The sequence below is a fragment of the Mus caroli genome, chromosome 13 (assembly GCF_900094665.2).
Source record: "Mus caroli chromosome 13, CAROLI_EIJ_v1.1, whole genome shotgun sequence".
Taxonomy (NCBI): Eukaryota; Metazoa; Chordata; class Mammalia; order Rodentia; family Muridae; genus Mus; species Mus caroli.
This window is the reverse complement of record NC_034582.1, coordinates 105,732,375-105,754,476: the sequence shown is the minus strand read 5'-3', so window position 1 is coordinate 105,754,476 and position 22,102 is coordinate 105,732,375. Positions and strand designations below refer to the sequence as shown.

General features: G+C 43.2%; 1 protein-coding gene across 3 annotated transcripts in view; it reads right to left on the bottom strand.

The window, feature by feature from the left end:
- Il6st (interleukin 6 signal transducer) overlaps nt 1-20,052 on the bottom strand; it is a 44,909-nt gene extending 24,857 nt beyond the window's left edge. Inside the window, exons 1-6 of one of the 3 annotated variants that reach the window (XM_029468220.1) lie at nt 19,877-20,022; nt 14,664-14,756; nt 11,456-11,542; nt 9,048-9,126; nt 4,163-4,468; nt 2,890-3,010 (exon numbers count right to left, since the gene is read on the bottom strand). In XM_029468220.1, coding sequence (XP_029324080.1) covers nt 2,890-3,010; nt 4,163-4,468; nt 9,048-9,111 — 491 coding nt within the window. In that variant the 5' untranslated portion in view covers nt 9,112-9,126; nt 11,456-11,542; nt 14,664-14,756; nt 19,877-20,022. Of the gene's footprint in view, nt 1-2,889; nt 3,011-4,162; nt 4,469-9,047; nt 9,127-11,455; nt 11,543-14,663; nt 14,757-19,876 lie in introns of all 3 variants that reach the window. The other 2 variants (XM_029468221.1, XM_021180029.2) reach the window with 2 other exon arrangements.
- Nucleotides 20,053-22,102: the final 2,050 nt, after the last annotated feature.

Here is a 22,102-nt window from a genome sequence, read left to right as displayed (position 1 = left end):
TATAAATGCTGTGCTCTGGGACTACTGTTAAGGAAAACTGGCTTTTCTATTTAAACACAAGCACTGTGCCATCACCACCAAATAAACAAGGTGAGCTCTGGGTAACTGGCAGGCAGGCATGTCACCTGGGACCGAAAGCGGGAACAGGCAGTTATCCATGGGACGGAAAGTGGGACTGAGAAGGATCGGAAATCTCATTAAGCTATGCAGAAGAGAGTGCAGTGGCTCAGGAATTGTTTGTTTCTGGAATTGTCAATTGGATACTTTTAGACTGAAACAACAGATTAACAGGATTCATTGTAGTTTTTCTCCTTCTTGAAACAGAATCCCTACCAAACCAGCATTGTCTTTTCTCTATTCAGTACATGCTAGGTGAGAGATGAGGCAGCGAAGGAGTTCTATCAAGGCCCCAAACTTCCTCAACCTTTACAGCCAAACCGGAGAACCACTTGCTGGTTTTGTCAGCTACAGAGAGCTTACACTATTCACAAAGTTATGCCTCAGTTTAAAACAGTCACATAAAATAAGCCTTTAAAAAAAACAAAAAGATAAAGCAAACTCATCCCCCGGGAGAGCGGCAGGCTCGTAACCACATCATCTCTGTAGCCCTCGTTTCAAATGTTTTAAAGCAATGATTCAACCATACATATTTGTGGAGAAAAGCAATTTTAAAACTGCTTTTAGAAATGTTATCACCAGCAATAATATTGGAACTGTGTTTAAAACTACATTCTTGTTTATTGTAAAAGACAGTAGCAAATACGTTTTAATATTGTTGGGAAGTAGAATTTTGGTACAGAAAAGAGGATGTAGCTGCTTGATGGATTATATATTTTTAAAAATGCACTGTAGTCCCCTTTCAAAGTTGAAAATATCAATGTAAACTCAATATGCACCTTATAATTTTGTGTGTAAGGACAGTCAAGTAACCCTGAGACTCAGGATATGCCTGCGAGGCAGAGTACCTGCAAAGTGTCTGGGATGTACTTCTTTTAATCCTACGGACTGTAAAATAAAATACATAAGCAAAACAAAGGAGATCCATAAATAAGAAACACTGACAGGTGCTCAGACGTCAGAATGAAGCAGCTGGGACGTGACCTGGTCCAACCTCAGCAGCTGTCTCACAGGGGTGGGACCAGGATGGACTGAGAAGACTTCAGGGAACACATGAGTTCTACAGGGTTATGCCCTTGTCAAAACTCCTGCGCTGCCGACACCTTAGATCTGTGCTCTCACTACAAACAAAGTTCAGTACATTTAAATATTCATGCTAACCTCGTAAACACTGGTGTCAAATTGTAAGTATTCCTAACCCTACAGCTCACTCTGGAGACTGCACATGGATGTGGCAAAGCAAACCTCACAATGAACTCTAGAGTCTGGGCGGCAGGCATGCACAGGCTCCACTACTCTCCCAGCTTGTGTGTGCATCAAGAAATAAATGTGTAAGAATGGATGAGGCTGGCAATACTAGAGACCAAGGTGCAGTGTGTGCGTGAGCGGGCCAGCAGTTCATGTCTGCTGTCTTCCTTGATCCCAGCCCAAAGACAGGGTCACTCGGACTCTGAAGCTCAGTGACCTAGGCTGGCCAGCCAGTGAGCTGCCACCTGTCTCCGTGTTTCTCTCTCTCCTCAGAGCTGGGATCACAGAATGGCGCCATGTCATCTGATGTGTGGGTTTTAGAGGTCTGAGGTAAAAGCCCATGCTTGTGCACTGAGCACCCTATGACAACCACCTCCCCAACCTGCCACTTAACCCTAGGGACAAAAAAAAAAAAAAAAAAAAAAAAAAAGAAAGGATAACAATGTTAGTGGAGGAACGTGCCATCGCCGGGAGTTCAATTTTTGAAAAACATAATCCAACCCAAATATATAAACCTAACAATTTTTAGGAAATAAAGGAATGGGAGAATATTATACAATATCCAAGAAGTCACTGAATTGCACGGAAAGAAAACAGCAGCAAGTAGAATCTGTCATTTAAGAGAGAGAAGAATTCTCAATTTAAAAGGTAGGGACAGTTTTAAAATGTTTTAAAAATTTCAATTCTAAAACATTTGTGTAAGAAAGCATTTTATGAGAGAAATGAGGGAATTCATACTAGGTAAGCGTTGAGTACTTCAGATTGTTGAGGTACATCAACAGTGTGGTGGTTTAAACAGGCATGGCCCCCACAGGCTCATCTATCTGAATGCTTGGCCCATGGGGAGTGGCACTACTAGGAGATGTGTCCTTGTTGGGGTAGGTGTGGCCTTGTTGGAGGAAGTTTGTCGCTGGAGGAAGGTCTGAGGTTTCAGATGCTCAAGCCTTGCCCAGTGTCTTTCTCTCTTCCTGCTGCCTGCTGCTGATCCAGATGAAGAACTCTCAGTTCCTCCAGCACCATGTGATCCTGCAGGCTGCCATGCTTCCTGCTGTGCCAAGAGTGGGCTAAACCTCTGAGTGTAAAGCAGCCCTGAATAAATGTTTTTCTTTATATGAGATGCCATGGCCATGGTACCTCGAGAACACTGACTAAGAAACAGCATGTGGTTGTGTTTGAAAGTTGTCATGTAGAGCTAGGTATTACAGTATCTAGGGACAGAATGTGGCTGGCTTCTCTTGAAGGCAGCTTGGGGTAGAGTGTGCACACTGCTCACTGCCGACACTGCTGGGAGCGCCCGCCCGTGAAGAGCACATAACTCCACTGTCAGAGCACGTGAAGTCCCAAAACAGTCACCCAGTACTGCTACTGACAGAATCAAAGTCCCAGCCACAGCGTCTCATCGCCCAGCACAGCTGCAGTAACTCAGTCTCATCGCCCAGCACAGCTGCAGTAACTCAGTCTCATCGCCCAGCACAGCTGCAGTAACTCAGTCTCATCGCCCAGCACAGCTGCAGTAACACTCACCACTCTGACTTCAAAGTGTAGTTTGTTTCGAGGTGAGTCTCCCTTCCTCGGTCCCACTGACACAGCATATTCTTCCCCTCATTCACAATGCAAGTCAAATTTGTAGGTTTATCTGGAGGAACTATAAGGAAACAATTAAGTTAAAATTTAAAAGTCTTATATAGACAAGTATTATCTAATTTATATAATGCCTAAGACCCACCTCAATTAGATAAATGAACCCAAGATAATATATGGGCAAAATGAGAAACGTGTTAATTTTTCTTCCAACTCTTAAATACATTTTAGGTGTTTCTTTCTCTCTCTCTCCCTCTCCTTTTCTCTCTCTCTCTCTCTCTCTCTCTCTCTCTATATATATATATATATATATATATATATATATTTATATTAATGTAACTGTCTTTAATTGCTTTCATTTTAGTTTTCTATATAAAAATACATTTTTATATATAACCAGAAAAATTATCAGTAATGTCTCTTTTAAGTCTTCTAAAATTAATAATAACTAGTATTAAAAGGTAGTTGTAGGAGCAAAAATGTTACTTTATTTTACTTTTGTATTTCAAAACGGGTCCTTCTGTGCAGCCTAAGCTGGCCTCACACTTCTGTCTGATCTTCTGTTCCACATCCCAGATGCTGGGCTGACTGGCACTCACCACCACACCGGTGGGAATGTTTGTCCTATCGCTTCCTGGAGGATTGAAGGAAAAGCAAATGCTGGCCCCCAGGTCGGGATCACTGGCTCCACTCTTTGTGTAGTTATTCTTTTTTAAGAATAATTTTTTAAATACTATAATTACCTCATTTCTCCATCCCCTTCCTCCTGCCAAGCCCTCCCACGCATGCCTCCTTGCTCCCTTCAAATCTTTTTAGTATTTCTCCTTCCTCCATTCAGGAACCTATGGAACTTAGTTCTTTTCTCAATAATGAGGAGACACAGAAAGCTGCTATCAACAGACCCAAACTGCGGATCAGTAATACTCTTGGGGGCACAGAGAGTCTCAGGTCAAACCATTTCTCAAGACTCTGATAAATGTATGTTTTTAACAAAGAAATGACACCCATGTTGCTCTTCTGGATTTGTGTATAATGGTAAAAATATACATGTTGCTTCTAAATTTTTTTTTTTTGTTTTTTGTTTGCTATGTTTGTTTTATAAATAAGCACATCCAAAAGCTACTGAACCAGTGACTGTCCTTGGGAAGGCTAACAGAAACCATTAAAAATGTAGTTCAAGAGTCTGACAAAATTGAAGAGAAGACCCAAATCTTACAGCCTGAAAGCATGGTGACTCCGTACACATTCTGCTCGATCTGCCCAAAGGACAGGATGTTGCAGGTGAGCTGCACGCTCGGGAGGACCACGTCTGTGAACGTGACACTGGACGTGGTTCTGTTGATGACAGTGACCTGCTCCCTGGGAACAGCAGCATGGTTGGTCTTCCACACGATGTAGCTGGCATTCACGTAGTAATGCTGCAGACACGCCTCCTTCAGCACACAAATGGCAGTGAAGCTCGAGCCGCGCTGGACAACTGGAAATTCAGGGTAGATGTAACCACACGGTTCCAAAAGTTGACCTGAAAAAGAACAACGGACTGTGCTGAGCTTGCCCAGAACACGTGATGCCGTGGGTTCAATGCCTGGTACTATGACAGGAACAAGGAAAAACAAAAACCTCAAAGACAGTATTTCCAGTACAAAATGGTATTTGGATAGCAACACTCAGTGTAGACTATAAAAACAAATTCACTATAATAACTCACTGGAGGAAAAGAACAATTAAGCCTGAAAAATTGTGGTGAAATATACAAAGTTATAATGTATAAAATACTAAAAATTATTGAGCTCATGGTCAAATATTCTGATTTCTCTCAGGAAACAGACTGAGTCCAGCAAAAGTCAACCCTACCCATCCCCCACCCACCCCTTGCCCCCCCCCCCCCCCCGATGGCCTAAATTAAATTCCATAAAACAGGTAGGTGGACACACTGTCCATCTACCAAAATCAGGACTGCAGCAAGACAGTAACCCACAGCAGAAAGACGGGACAGTATGTTTGATTTAACAAAGGGTAGGGGGTACAATTTTCTGAGAAAACACTTGGACTAGTTTTAGCAATGTACTAATTTTATCCATCAGTGTGTGGAATAAAACTTTCTATTTAAAGAAGGGAAAAAAGAATTGGATAGGAAGTGAAACAAATATACAATTGCATTGTAGGGACTGCACTGCTGTTGCCAGTGACAGCTCTAACTCCGGCTGCTTTGGATATCCTGTAAGATACAGGTACCGGTGGAGTTTCCATTGCTTTTGTTTATTTATTTATTTATTTATTTTTGAAAAGACACAATACATTATCACTTAGTTACTTTGCTGTGCAAAGGAACAGCAGATATATTACTTAGGTCTCTGTACAACGGGGTCCCAGTACACACCCCTTCTTTGTTCCCTTAGTCAGGACCCCAAGCCTCTGAGAACATCTCCTCTCAACTTTTTATGAAACAATTTTTTGTTTTTAGATTTCACCAGTGAGATTATATGATATTATCCGTTTGCATGTCTTCTCTTCAGAAATGTCTACCTAGGTCTGCTAGCCTTTAAACATTATTTATATTTTTCTACTGAGTTGAATTCCTCACAAAATCAGTAGTAATTCCTTATCAGGTGTAAGATTTGAAATTGTACTACTCAGTTGACCTTCTTTCTCAACCGAACCTAAAAGTGTGCTGCGCTTTAGTCCGTCTGCTCATGTCGCAGGCATTCCTCTCTGTGCTTTGGGAGCCCAGTGAGAAACTCCCCACCTGCTCCGGTATCTTAAAGCATTTCCCTACTTAATTCTAGGGACTTCAGAGGTTCAAGGCTTTATAGTTAAAGTCTTTACTCTAGTCGGGTATGGTGCACACGCCTTTACCCCCAGCACTAGAGAGGCAGAGGCAGGCAGATATCTGTGAATTCAAGGACAAGCTGATCTATAGTGCAGGTTCCCAGGCCGGCAGAGCTACACAATGAGACTGTGTCTCAATCAATCAATCAACCAACCAACCAATAAATGTATAAATGTCTTTAGTCTGTTTTGAGTTGATTTTTCAAAATGCTAAGAGAGGAAGAACCAGATATCCAATTATCCCACATCTCGATCTGAAGAGACTGCGCTTCCTCTAATATCTTAGTGCCCCTGTCAAAGATTGGTGGCTATATATAATGACTTGACTTCTATGCTCTCTAGTCTTTTTACCACTCTTGACTACGCCCACACCATGCTGGGGTTTTTTCTTTAAACTTTTTATTGATTCTTTGTAAATTTCACATTATGTAGTATCTCAATCCCGTTTGTCTTCCCAACCCTTCATATCTGCCCTGGAAACCAACCGCCCCAACCAAAGAAAACATTAAAAAAATCTCACCATGGCCGTGGTGGTGACGCCCAGCACACCCTTTGCCCACATATCTCTGCTTGCAAATGTTCTTTGCAGTGAGTCACTGGTCTGGTTGGAGGCCTCTGGCTTCTGCTACACCATCAATCCTGAGTCTTCACCCTGGACTTCTCTCAGATATTCTGTTGTTGTCCTAGGTCATAGAGACCCTGTAGCTTTGAGTCTATAGGGCTGGCCCCTTCATAAGCTTCAGCAGTCATAGGTGGGGTAGATGTTGGGGTGGGCCAACATAGTGCCCTGTATCTGTGCCTGGGTAGAATCTGATTTGGTGAGCCCACCAGATCTCCTGCACCCATGACACCAGGGTCAGCTTTACTGTGCTGCCCAGGTGAGGGGCAGAGCCAATGTGGTGGCCCTGCGAGGAGCGGAGCAGATTTCTTGAGTGCTGTAGCTGGCAAGGGGTGGAGATAGCTCTCCGGTGCTCATGTCCTGGGAGGTGAGGGGGTTGGCTCACCCACACATCTGCCACCAGAGATAACTCTACTCTGCTGCCCAGGGAAGGTACTCACACCATCAAAGCCAGCTCTCTCATGCTGGTCAGGTAAGGGATGGGGCACACCATGCTGTTTTAATTATTGTAACTTTGCCATCGATTTTTAAATAAAATGTTTCCATTTTTATTTATTTTGCTCACAATCCTTTTGGGCATTTGGGTGTTTATGGTTCCATATGAATCTGAGGAAGTTTTTGCTAATTCTGTAACTACTTTGAAAAGAAAATTTAACAATACTGATTTCCTCTGATTCAAGCACATGGATTGTCCATATTTTGTGTCCTTTCAATGATTCTTTCATTAGATTTTATAGTTTATATTTCATAGATATTATAACTCTGACTAAATTTGCTTAGATTTATTTTGGGAGCTACCGTAAGTAAGACAGTTTTCTCAGATAATTTATCATTACCATATGAAATGCTTCTGACCTATACATGTGAATTCTGTATTCAGCAACTTTTGTTGAATTCATTAACTAGTTCTGGTTATTTCGTATTCTTTGGGGTTTCTGATAAATAATATCATATAATCCACAGTGAGACAATCTGATATCCTCTTTTCTAACCTAGATGCTGTTTATATTCCTTCTTTTGTCTTATCGACTGCTCTGGCTAGATCTTCAAGTAGCATATTTAATAGAGATGGTTAGAAATAAAGGAAGTGAAAACAGGTCTATCTTGTACAAGATCTTATTACACAGAAATGTTCTTTCTATCTCTAATTTATTATTTTTGGTTATGAGGGTTTTTTTAAATCTTAACCGCTGAGCCATCTCGCCAGCCCGTTATGAAGTTTTACATGACATTTATCAAGTGCACCGACTAAGGTGACCATAGGGCTGATCGTTCAACCTCTTAGTGCTGTCAGTTCACTTATTCATCTGTATATGGTGAATAGCCCTTGCAGCTCTGCAATGAATGCATTTAATCAGATTAAATCATCTTTTTAATGTGCTGTTAAACACCATTCCTAGCATTTTATCAGAAATTTCAGCATCTTTGTTCATCATGATATTGGCATATAGCTTGCACATTTGTGTTGTCTGGCTTTGGTACCAAACAATGTTGGTATGGTAAGTAGTTTCCACGTGATGGAATATAGGGCCTTGCTATGTAACCCAGACTGACCTTGAATTTGTAATCCTCCTGCCTCAATTTTTCCCAGTGCAAAGAGTACAGATACAGGTCAGCATGATTTGCTCAAATGTACCGCTTGTTATTCTTACTTCTCTCCTTCCGTCCACTTATCTGGGCCAAATGCCTTGTGGTCCCTCCATGTCTCTCTCTGAAGCTCCACCTTAAGGCTGCGTTCTGGCCAATGCTTGCTAGTGGGTTTCTAGGCTCTTATTCATCCTATTTGGTCTTCAGTTAACATAAAACCTTCTGTCACGGGAAACTGGTCAAAGCCAAGCTGAACCCCTCTGTGTGAAGAGAGCTGACCTAAATGGGTACTTTTCAAACTGTGACAGCGGTCCGGTGTTTTCTTCCAACCTGCCATAGATCCGTACTTTTGTTTGCTGGCTCCGTTGGCCACATGCTCGGTTGTCATGGCTATGTCAAACTGTTACAAGTTTTCTGAGGGCTGGAGAGATGGCTCAGTGGTTAGGGACACTTGCTAATCTTGCAGAGGAGCAGAGGACTAGAGTTCAATTCCCAGCATCCACACAGCAACCCACCATCTGTACCTCCAGCCCCAGGGGGTTCCACACACTCATCTCGCCGCCCCAGCCACCAGGCATGCAGGTGGTGTCCGTGTGGAGAAAACCCCATTCTTTAAGTTCTTCAAATAAATATAAATTCTTAATGTCCTCTTGCACCACATGGTAGACAGCAGGTCTCAGGCCACCATCAGGCCAGTGTCACCAATCAGCCCCCACCGCCACGTCATTCTGGTAAGCAACCACTCTGCTTGGTGAGTTTGGGGTAATTGAGGAGAAGAAAAGGACTACGAATTAACAGATTTTTCTCCCAGTCCTTTATTCAAAAACAACATTTTTCACATCCCCCAACTTAACATTATTGAGATAGAGCTAATTAGCATTTACTGTTGATGAAACTCAAATGATACAAAACGAATTACCATATTTGTACTGAAGACACTTCTTTCAATAATGACCCCAGAAAGAATCCATATGCATACTATATGATTACTAAACATAAACCTAATATATAACATTTAAAATATGAAAGTCTGGTTTGTAGAGTAGGGACATTTCATGAATCTTACCTATGGATTCAGTGGTGAGGAAAAACAGCAAAGCTTGCGCCAGCCAAATCCTTGGTGCTGACATCTTGCAGGGATGTTCCTGTAACAGACATGATGTAAAAACCCAGTCTCTTTCACACAGGCTAAAACACAGGCTTGTTTCTATTGTGTGGCTATTTTCCGGAAGGTGCTAAAACACCTATATGGATACAGAAGAGGAATATTTTTCTATGTTTACTAAAGTTATGGCTGCACAAATGTCTGAAGTCCTCCATCGCTCATTACTTGTACGTAGGTATTTTACATAAAAAAAAAAAAACAAAAACAAAAACAAAAGCCAGAATTGGTCCTTAAGTGGTACCAGGAGACTGTTATCTAGCGGTTCTGTGTGTGCCACTTACATAGTCTTCTCTCTAATTGTTATGGCTCAGTTTGTCTGATATGCAGCAGTTTCATGAATACAAGCAAAACACTGTGAGACTTTCGAGTTAGAAACAACACGACTCTGAGCAACAGCAACAAAGTAGCAACAGCTTCTTCTTGCTGGCTACCAGGTCAAGCCAGAGAGCTGTGAGGTCAGGCGATACCTGCAGAGAGTAAGTTATCTTCCAGGATACAAAGATCAGATTTAGGAAGGAACTCACACCTTACAGTGAGCAGGAAGCCCACCTGCCTTTTACTCTAGAAGGGGCCATTCTGGTTATCTTAGCAAGCCTTCCCAAGTGAAGCAATATTTCAATATCCTTGAAATGTTGGTAAGGGTGAGGCAGTCAGCACTCTTGCAAAAGAGACATGTACTATGCAAAAATCATGACCCACAGGTTTCTTTCTTAGTATTTATACAATAAACCTTAATTATAACCAAACAACATTATATATATACATATATATACATATATACACATATATATACACATATATATACATACATATATACATACATATATACGTGTATATATATACATATATATACATATACATATACATATATATATACATATATATGTATATATATTGAGAGAAACACATGCTAACATCTTCCAAATGTACACACACAGGAATGTTTCATGGGTGCCCAAGGCAGGTCCACAGCACAGGCGCCCTGCATAGGTTTAAATCCCCAGCAACAAAAAAAAACAAAACACAACCTGACAAGAAGCAACCAGACAAACAGAGCCATAGCAATCAGCAAGAAGACTGTCGGGGCACGCGGGACATGGTGAACCCTCACATCAATACAGAATGAGGCAGCTGGGCTTGTGACTGAGCATGGCATGGGGAAACAGAAAAGCCTTTCACTGTCACGACTAGAAAGTATTACTTCCTAATTTTAAGAACTGTCACTGAGATGTGAGGAAGGAGCATCAGAGAACAAAAGGATTCCATGCGGCATTCTATACAACTGACTTTCCTCGTGATTTACTCTGCTTGAAACGGCCAGGATTCTGTTACGTTTCTCATTTGATTTTGAGAGTAAAAATTCGAATTAAAGGTGTATTAAGTGTTCCTCTTGTTTCACACATCTTGCAGAATATGCATATATTGCAAAAACTCTGCCCTAAGTGACTTCCTTGAACTTGGCTTTCTAGGAAGCTTTTGTTTGTTTGTTTGTTTATTTGGTCGTTTTGGGTTTTTTCGAGACAGGGTTTCTCTGTGTAGCCCTGGCTGTCTTGGAACTCACTCTGTAGACCAGGTTGGCCTCGAATCTAGGAAGCTTTAAAAAGCTAACGTGACTAGTAACTGAAGATGCAAGAAAGGTTTATTTCAGAACGGAGTGGATCTTCTCTATTGGTAACTGCTCAGATATGGCGAGCCAACAGCAGTGAACAGCTGGAAAGTGTGCCACAAGTCATTTTCTGGAGCAATGGGTATCACACAGATTGCTGGGAAACTCGGAACAAACATGCAGTGACTGCAGCGCTGTTTGTTCTTTCAATCCACAGGTTTTTCTCAAGTGGAGGGGGAAAAAAAGCAGCCTAATTGTACCTAATTAACACTTAATAACTGTGCCACTTTAAACACTTTTATTGCCTATCCTATGGCCTTTATGTCTCTTTCCATTCTTAAAATGTAACCCAAGAGCAGAATGGAGAGTGAGTAGTAAGGACTGCAGTCGCTGCTACTCTGGGAAGGGAATTAGGGCTCAGCTCCTTCTCTCTGTCCCCTGAGGAGCTGGGGAGGGAGCAGAATGTGTCACTCCAAACGCATCCACACAATACCGTCCTCCTTGGCTGTGTTGATTCACTTTACAATGATTTACCTCACTCTTTCCCAGTCCTTGCTAAGAGACACTGGGCTGTTTCCTGTCAGATTGCTCGAACAGGAGCCAGGCCTCCCAGTATCCTTGGGAGGCAGATAGGTAGGGCAGGGATTATTTATTGGGCTTTTACAAACGAGAAACGAAAATGCAGAGAAGACAAATTACTTACCCAACATACGAAATTAAGAAATGATAAAGCATGAATCTGAAACAAGTTCGCTGCCTCTAGATGTCATGTTCCTTCTATCGGGTCTTCCTGTGAAGACAGAAGAGCCTTGTTCAGAAGCTGACCTTGACTACAGTGCTGTCTTCTCTACTCGTCTTTGAGAACGTCATACAGGCATACAATGTATTTTGGTCCTATTCACCCCTAGTCCTTCCTGAACGTCTAGATCCACCTGGACGCCTGCGCTTTAAATCCTTCACTGGTGTTGCATCTGCAGGTTGGCAGCAAGTAGCACATGTTAGAGACGTAAGCTGCAGAACACAATAACCTCAAGTACTTGGCTGAGAGGACTCAGTAACTCAGTGAAGCGGTTATCACTATGTCTCCCCGCACCCTTTGACACCAGGGCTTTCTATGATGTCCTGGCTGGCCATTAACGACTAAATTCAAGTAATCTTCCTGCCCGAGCCTTTGGGATCATGAGTTATGTTTAATACAGTGGTTCTCAACCTGTGGGTTATGACTGCTTTAGGAGTTTAATGACCCTTTCACAAGGGTCACCTAAGATCATCAGAAAACACAGATATCTACATTACAATTCATAACAGAAGCAAAATCACAGTTATGAAGTAACATGAAAATACTCTTATGGTTAGGGGTCACCATAACCTAAGGAAATGTATTAAAGGGTTGTAGCATTTGGAAGGGTGAGAACCACTGGTTAATACATACTTGCAAACAGTAAGGTCACTTACTCCTATTTCACCCCTCTTGATGTCTATGTAATGGCACAGGGCATTTTGTTGAAGGAAGCCATAGCAGGTCCTTAGCAGAAGGCTGACTCCTTTGGTCTCCTACTGGCACTAAAATGGCTGACTCCTCAAGTGCTCAACTATACACAGCACTAAGTTATTCTAGCATGAGCCGTGGCAGCTATTTTTTTTAAATAACCTGACATTTAGGCAAAGTATTGAACCTTGTATTGCTGCTTTCTATGCATTAAATCTTTGATATGACCCAATAACAAGGAATTAAACTTGTAACCTAATTTTTAAAATTTCAAATGATAAACGAGGCAGAGGTGGCATGAGAAGTCTCTATATTACCAAGAAAAATAGCTAGTGAAGACGTTGGTGGAGAGCCTCACAAAATTCTACACCTACACCTTCATCGCTGTATGTGAGTAAGTGTTCGAGGCTTACTTTCCAAAGCGTGCACACGTGCTGAGTGTTGTCAGTTGCTCGGACGCTTTCTTCATGGACCACCCCAGGCTTGAACTCGCTAAGCACTGCAGAGGCTAAGTCTGCAGCCTGTGCTCTGAGTCTTCCCACAGAGGTCTTCCCTGTCCTCTCTAAACTGCCTCTACTACCACCCCTACCCCTCCAGGCTTTTGTTTTCTTCTTTAGAATACTGAGACAGCTATAACAGATTGGCAAATACGTTTCTGTAATGGACCAGATAAATGTTTAGACTTTCTTTCCTTCCAAAAACAGACTGCAAGCCAGATTTGGCCTGCATGCCATTGTTTGCCAACCCCCATTCTAAAATGCCATATAATTTTCTTATTTTGCCCACTGTTTGTTCAAAGTTAAACTGTGTCCCCTGCAAAAGGTTCACTCAAGTCCTAGGACCTCGAAACATGACCCTCTTTGGAGGGTCACCCTCACTGCTGATGCAAATGTACAGAACAATAAGAGAGACTCAGAAAAATGCCATATGATAGAAGGCAGAGATCGGAGTGACTGCAGTCACAAACTAAAAACAAGTCAACACATGGTTACTATTAGAGGCTAGGAAGAGCCAAAGCCTTCTTACCAGAAGGACGTCTGGAGAAAATAAATAGCATTTCTGTAAGTCAGTCAGTCAATCAATCTCTCTCTCTCTCTCTCTCCCCCTTCCCCTCTCTCCCCTCTCTCTCCCCCTCTCTATCTCGCTATCTCTCCCTACCTATCTACCTATCAAATTATCACTCTATCTTTTCATGGCAGGCTTTTTCTGTGTAGCTAGCTCTGGCTATCCTGGAACTCACTTTGTAGAAGAGCCTCTGCCTGTGGTCTCTGTCCTCTGTCCTCTGTCCTCTGCCTCTTCCTGCCCGAGTGCTCCACCACCACACAGGATCATTTCTGTAATTTTAGATCACCTAATGTATGGTACTTTGTTACATTGGTCCTAAGAAATGAGCACATTGTGTGTATTACGCAAACAGACTGTAAGCAAAGGAGGCAGTTTCTGTCTGTGTTTGTACCTGTCTCTAGGATTCAGATCCATACTTAGCATATGATATGCTCATGAGGTAAAGAAACAATATTTGCATGTGAACATAACATAATACTGCAAATTAACTCGTGCAGAGTCTGTGTGGACACATGCTATAATTCTGAGACGTGAATTCTAGGAATAGATGACTGGGCCCTGTGATAGGTATAATGTTTAGCTACACAGCTTTCTGGATGGTATGACATATGAATATTCTAATTTTTAATTACACCTGTTTCATTGTTATTATTAAGCTTGACAGTTTTGAGTATACTTTATTTAGGAAAACAAAACAAAGAAGAGGCGGGCTGTAGTTTGCCTCTTCCCATTTATTTGATTATTCTTTTATGGCTTTTACACTGTTGTGATAAATAGTCTTTAGCAGTTTTGAAACATGTAGCTGCTACAATGACAAATAACATGTTAAACTATCAGGACTCCTAGACATTCAGTGTAATATTGAAACAAATGATTATTTAAAAAGCACCACTCCAGAGCACATCAGCAATAACCAGCCAAGGTATGTAACAGAAAACCGTATTTCTCATAATAGCATCAAAAACAACATTGGAGTCGGAAAAATCTAGTCAGAACTATAAAAGAATTTCACAATATAAAAATGCCACACAAGCAGAGTGGTTTATCATGAGCTTTACACAGCGATTAATTTCAATTCGAAAACAGACACTAAGCCGACTTCCAACAGCAAAAAGGACTTGGCGGGTCAGCACTCAGAGACACTATAAAGACAATTAAAACCTGCACGGGCCCAGAAGACTAGACAAGTCAGCAGCACGGAGGCGAATAAACTCCAATACACACAATCGCTTACAGGCCTGGGATGCAGCTCAGTAGTATACAGCTGCCCTCGTGTGCATCATCCCTGACACCAGAAAACAAACAAACAAACAACCAGATAAACAATAAAGAATTTATAAGCTGATCGTGCACACACCTGCAAGTCTCAGCTGGCTCAGAAAGGAAAATCAGGTGCTTGAAGACTTGGCGGTTAGCGCTGGCAACACAGGGAGAACATACAAGACAAAATCTGATAAAAAATTATATCATTATTCAAAGATATACTCTGGGACAACTGGTCCTAGGAGCAAACATGTAAAAAGATATTTTTTATACAAACACCTTCCAGAGTTAATAAAGAATTACGTGCAAAAGTCAGATCACGTATGTACTGGAAAACACAAGACATTTATGGCCTGTGAGGACATAAGACTTTTACAAATTATCTTGCCTATTTCAGTCAAATGAGAGTTTTATGAGAACTCTGATAGAGATCCACACTCTCGCCATCACTTAAGAAATATAATGCTACAAGTACAACTGATGCCAACAGTTCCTGCTTACAGGGAGCTCAAAGCTAACAGGTAAAATACATGCAGAGTGCCTTGGGAACAGAGAATTTCCTAGTCGGGGGCTCAAGAGCACTATAAAGTAAGCGTTCTGAGAATGAGAAAACAGTGTATGTATGACGGAAGACCACCACTGAGAAGGTCTCCCAACCACCGCTGTGCCATTGGAAATACAGCTCACATGAGTTCAATTAGCACTAGAGGTTGCAGCTGCAGAGGATGGATAGAAGGCCGACCATCCAAACAGAAAAGGATTGTGCAGTATGCAAGCCACTATTCACAAGAAATGATTAATCTACTCTTCCTTTAAACAAAGGGTGAATGTGACTACTAAAGAGATTCTGAAAATCTGAAGGCAGGACATTCAACTTATAACAGGGCCACTCACTTGTTTTACCAAAAGGAATTTGAGTTCTTGCTCCAGACTGAGCTTTAGAGCAGCCTCTAGAGTCTCAGGTATACTCACAGATACAGCCCCAGGACACCGCCTCCCACAGTTCTGAAGCCTTCCACCACCCTCTCTACTTTCCAAAGTCCTCAGACCTTCTGGTTTAAATACAGTGTAGGTGGTTCTCGCCTCAGCTACTTTTCTGTATTCTCCAGTAGCTCTTATCTCCTGGCCCGTGAGATGGCTCAGTGGATAGGAGCACTTGACCGCCCTTCCAAAGGTCCTGAGTTCAAATCCCAGCAACCACATGGTGGCTCACAACCACCCATAATGAGATCTGATGCCCTCTTCTGGCACGTCTGAAGACAGCTGCAGTGTACTTATGTATAATAAGAAATAAATCTCGGGCTGGTGAGATGGCTCAGTGGGTAAGAGCACCTGACTGCTCTTCCGAAGGTCCGAAGTTCAAATCCCAGCAACCACATGGTGGCTCACAACCATCCATAATGAGATCTGACTCCCTCTTCTGGAGTGTCTGAAGACAGCTATAGTGTACTTACATGTAATAAAAATAAATAAATCTTTAAAAAATATATATTTTAAAAAGAAATAAATCTTTAAAAAAAAGTACTCAGGATCTACTTTTCTTCTAAACTATTTACTGTGAAGACATGTAACTTCAACTATTACCTTACCTTCACACCAAATTCAAGAATCCTGGCTGGCTTGACTCGTCAATTCTAGTTATATATCATCTTAGATATTCTGCCCCTGATGCAAATCAATTAAATAAATCTCCCCCCCCCCCAAATACCTACTTACACATCAACTACACATACTGGCACCCTGTATCAACACTGCTATCAGTTTTATCACAGAAACGAATTACCCTCACATACCTATAAACCACTCAGCGTTATGTTGCCTCAGTCAGTCAAGTCCGTTCTTCTCTTGTCTTAGAAGTCTTGACTTTTCTGTTACAATCTCATCCAGACTTCTCATCTGTCTCTATGCACTAGACTGATCACAGCACTGACCGCAGCTCCCAGCCCCTCCTCTGGCACAACCTCCTCCTGGACCTGAGCACAGCACAGTGCTGCACTCCCAGCTCCTGTCTTCCCAGAGCGAGGTTCAGAAGCACTGTTTAAAAGCCAGCACCTACCAGAGAACCCAAGAACTGCTTTCATCACCTGCACTGTCCAACTGCTCTCCAATATTCAATTTTATTTAAAAATACCAGCCGGACGTGGTGGGTGGCTCACGCCTTTAATCCTAGCACTCAGTAGGCAGAGGCAGGCGGATTTCTGAGTTTGAGTCCAGCCTGGTCTACAAAGTGAGTTCCAGGACAGCCAGGGCTATACAGAGAAACCTTGTCTCGAAAAACCAACCAAAATAAATAAATAAATAATAGAGGGGACAGGCATAGTTGACAGAGCTCTTACAATGTGGAAAGGCCCTTTCACAATGTTCCACCCCCAGCCCACCACATAAATAAAACTCTATCCTTAGATGTCTTTCTCACAAACCATCATGCTATTATCCGGGAGAAAATTACAAGCAAGCTGGCTTTTTATTCCAATTATGCTGAAATGACTCTTTTCGTTTTCCAACTGCAAAGCAAATATTTAAGCTCCTCATTTTGCGTGGCCTCAGCATCAGGTCTTTCCTTTCACAGTTCCCAGGGCAGCCACACCTAGAGGGTGAGCTCAGGTTACAATAAACCTCCAGCCCACCTTCTTGATGGGAGTGTGTGCCTGTACCCGGGCTATGGTTTGCTTCTACAGTGCCAGTGCCCTGCTGACTCTGCCTTGTCCCATTGTTTATGACCCAAACTGACATCTCTTCTGTGGAATTTCCCCCACATTCACAGACATCTGTGTTCCCAGGGCCCTTTCAGAGTTCCCTAAAAGGATTCACCATGTAGCACTGTAATTACACAACTTCACATGCTGAGACTCTTGAAGCATCTAGGGAACAACTAAAAGAACGTTTAGTTTACACATGTATGTACACATGTAAGTGCTACTGACAGAGAATGTGCGTGTATGCAGTGCTGAAGGTGCACCCAGGGCCTGGCACATGCTAGGCATGCACTCGACTACTGGCTACATTCCCAGCGTAAACACGAGCTTTAAAAGACCCAATATAGTCACTTTACTCTGCCGCTCATCTATTCGGTATGAAAAAGAACGTATTACAGTTAAGGGCTCAGACTGAGCTCAGGAAATCTATGTATAAATATAGAATCTGATAATAACGTGTTTGCCTTTGTATAAAAGAGGTGAGTAAGGCCTACTATTTAATAAGGCTTTGAAGGGCCCATGAACATAAGCCAAATGTTCTGTGACTGACATACCAAGTTGCCTAAGCAGTAGTTAGTAAACTGAATATATCGTGGTAACAGCACATGGTAGTTCTTTACTTTGTCCCATGGTCTCCTTTCTAGCCTCAGTTCTACATCCGGACTTCCATCTCTCTAGTTTCCCCTTTACCCAAACCTTAACCAGGTTCCAAGGCTGACCTCTGGGAACCCCACTGAATATTTCAATTCCAATCCCTAAACGCCCACAGTACTTTCCGTATCACTCATTATTTACTTGAAACTATTCTGTATCCGAGTAGCTTTTCACACGGTTTGTTTACCCGATTTTGTAAACTGAAAACCCTAGGTGCTAGTCAGGCATCTTTTATAAATTCCAGAGCAAGCTGAATGCTTACTAAAATAATCTCAACAGAAACCTCACCTGTGATCAAACCACGTTTGCAATCAAAGATGAGGAGAGAGCTTTAAGAACTTCCTGCTTCCTTAGCAGGCAAGTTGCAAATGTACCAGGGCCAGGTGAAGCAAATGTGTAGCAAAATGACACCTGAGATCACTTCCAGGGAAAACCCCTTCCTGCTCCCACTGCAGGGTTGTGGACAACACTCAGCTCCCCAGACCAAACTATAGGAATGCATTTTCGATAAGAAATCCATCAATACAACAGTTTGTGAGCACAGGCTTTGGAGCCATGTTTTTTGAGCCTGTTCCCTTTTCTAGAAGGTAGATATTGTAACACCCACTTCATAGGTATATAATAATCAGTATTCATTCTAGCACTGAACTGAAATGCCACATTCTCTTAGGAAAAACTATTTCAAAATGAAAACACAAAGTCATAAATAAAACAGAACAAAATGCCCAGTTACATAAGAATGTTGCATTAAATGAGCGGGTAACAGTATTTGTAATATTCTAAATCACTAATGCCAACAATACAAATTTCTACTATAAAGTTTATCCTTAGCTGACATTTCCCCCACTGTAATTTTTTTCTCTCTTTCTCTTGTGAGTAGAAGCAAATGGACACACACACACACACCCCACCCCCAGAAACCTGTGGAAAACAGAATTTAACCGACTATCAGATTAGTCCTACAAATGTAGCATTCTAGATCATAGCTCAAAAATAATTCCCAATGATAAATATAAACACAAACTTGGAAAATTAAGACGATGACGATCATCCCCTGATAATGTGTCAGTAATTTCACATTAAGAGTCGTTCCAACTGGAAGCTGGCAGTCAGTCACACACGGTCTAAAAGAGTTTGTTTACAACACTGGCCAGACCAAACAGCTTAATCTTTCAGAAGATTCGCGCTGACATTCCGGCACTCACTGAGTACTCTGAAGCAGTATAGCTGCTGTAATATCCAATAACTATACAAATTAAGCCAAAATGAGTTTCTTCTTAATGGAAAAATGACAAGAACAGAAGTGGACCAAGCCCTTTATATTATGTTTGCTTTGAGTTTCTGAATTTTGGTTGTTCTTCCAAAAAAAGAGAGCCCCCTGCCAGTTGGAGAAGGGGACACGTTTACGCTTAGGAGAGGAGGTGAAAATCTAAAGATGGATGGGCTTGCTCTCGGGATGTAAAGGCACGCGGGATTTATTAGGAAGGGTACAGACCGAAGGGAAAGTTAATATTTATAAACACTGGACTTTCATCAACGCCAAAACGTTAAGATGTCTGGGTGAAAAGTTCGCTCTGGATTAAGAAACATCAAGGGCAGGGAACACAGAAGACCACACTTTCTGGGGCCATGTCCAGAGTAGGATCAGGGAGCACGGCACGGGAACTGGAAGAACGCAGGACGCGGTCACCCAGGGCGCGCGATCCCGAGGGGACTTTGGGGCGGGGGCTTCGGAACTGTGCGTCAGGAACGCGGCTGGAGAAGGCGGGTGACAACATCAGAGAAGTCGGAGCCCGGAGCGGGGAGGGAAGGAATGCGGGGATTCCCAGGCCAGCCCGACCAGCTCCGGGCGTGCGCTCGGCGCCGGTCCAGCCCGGCCCCGCTGGGCCCCGGGTGCCAGGTGGCGGCCGCTCCAGGCAACCCGCACCCTCCCGCGCCGGGGCCCTGTTCTTCTCACCTTCCGGACGCGAGCCTCGCCGCTCCTGAGCGTCCCTCAGCCCCGCGGATCCCGGCCCACACCACCGGTCCCTCAGCGGAGCCGCAGCCCGGATGGCTCGAAGCTCTGGCCTCCCGACCGCACACGCCACCCTCGGTCCGCCGCTGACCCGGGCTCTCCTAGCTCCGCCCCCCACGGCCCCGCCCCCCGGAGCCAGAGACCGCGAGCTCATTGGCTCTGGTCAGTCTCGGAGCGCGCGGCCATTGGCTCGGGGTCGCCGGAGACGAAGGGGCGGGACTGCAGGCCTCTGCGATTCCCGTAACGCGGCTCCCGGCGTCCGGGATTCCGGAGGCTGAGCCTGGTCGCCTTTCCTAGACTAGATCGAAGGCTTCCCCGCCGCACTTGGGTGGGTGGCCGGAACGGAAAGTTCCATTTTCTCTAGGGTAATGGGTCGCGGACAGCAACCCAGGTGCCTCCCGCGACCCCTCTCCCCGGACCTCGGCTGTCTCCCTGGGCTGTCTTCGCCGAGGGCCTGCGAGCCTCCGGCGACTGCTAGGAGGCCCTTGGGACTCTGGAGGCAAGGGAACTCCCTAGGGACGGGGTAGGACTTAGTGGCCCTGACTGCACTCGCCCATAGTGACCACTTCGGACCCAGGCTTAAGTAAACGAACCTTGCTACCGTGCAATTTTTTTTGTTGTTAGTAAATGAGTTTGGGTGTCATTGATTGATCCGTGAACTGGTGACCTGCCAAGAAACTGTTATCTTTTTGCGGTTTGAGTCGCCTGATGTGTGATTAGAAATACCAAGGAAAAACCTATTTCATTGTAATCCACCACCCTTCCCTTGATTGGAAAACGACCTTAAGGCTGCAATGTGTGTGCGTGCATGTGTGTGATGTATCTATGTAGTGTGTATACAAGCAAGTTGAGAAACTTAAAAGATAAGGGATGTGTAACTGTAAAGAAACACTCCAATTTGCATTGGTTATCTTTTACTGAGCACGGAGCCCGCCCTTGGAGTGCAATTGATATAATCAGTGTAACACTGAAGGAAATTGATTTTCTCATTCCCAACATCTACCTTTTGTTATGCTCTAAAGGAGACAAATGACAGGAAGCTGGACAGGATGGAGGGGTGTGTGGGAGGAGTTGGGGGGACAGCAAAAAAAATATGGTAAAAATATACTGTATAAAATTCCCAATAAAAAACTTTTAAAAGTGAAGAAATGACTCAAGAAAGAGAGAGAAGGCTAGAGACTTTTGGAAAAAGGCTAACATAATGATTTGTGGAGCAAAAAAATACCCATTAATTAGTCATTGTAAAGTTCTTTGTTATATTGACAATTCAGATGGAATAAAATGGATCAAACTGCAGTCTTGTTCCCTGCCCTCCCCCCCCTCTTGCCTCTGTTGCATCTCTATACCCCCAGCTCTAAATTATGACCCCTTAGCTGTTGGTCAGCTAGTTTGAAAAAACACTGCCAAGGGCCTGGCTAAAAGAGTCTCAAACTCACTAGAGGTTGATGTGCTGAAGCTAAAGATGTGTTTGTCTCTTGCTCGGGGTGGCCTGCTAACCCTCAGGGCGTGACAAGATCGAAAGGAGGGAAAAGACTTGTAAGGGCCTTTGTTCAATTGAAGACCTTACAAAGGTGCTTTGTGTCAGTGTTTAGTAGGTCTGCAGAATGACTATTTAAATGCAAATCCTAGGGTGTTACTTCCCACTGCTGTGACCTTGGAAAAGTCTTGAGTTTCTTCATCTGCAAAAGGAGGAGGATGGTTCTGACCTACTAAGGTGCAAGAATTAACTTATTTAAAACGCGGAGAGGGTTTGACGCACTGTTCAGTAAATATCAGGTGTCCTCGGATGACTCCTCTGCCACAGCACCTCAGTAGACCTTTCTGCATTACAGCATTTATTTAAAATTCTGTTTATCTGAGGTGGTTGTGGCTAGAAGGAGGTGAATGTTTTATAATGGATTCACCTGCCTTGGACCATGGGTGGGGAATCCGAAGGTCTATACTGCCTATGTCGCATACATGACTTATCACTTTGTCTGTATTGGCTCAGCTCAGGCCTTGGCACACAGCAACTCACACTTTGTGAGAGTGATTAAAATCCTGAGCAAAGGGGCTAGAGAGATGGCTCAGCAGTTAAAGCGCCTGATGCTCTTGCGGAGGACCCAGGTTCGATTCCCACCACCCATCTCAGGTGGCTCACAGCCAATGTAACTTCAGTTCCAGGGAATC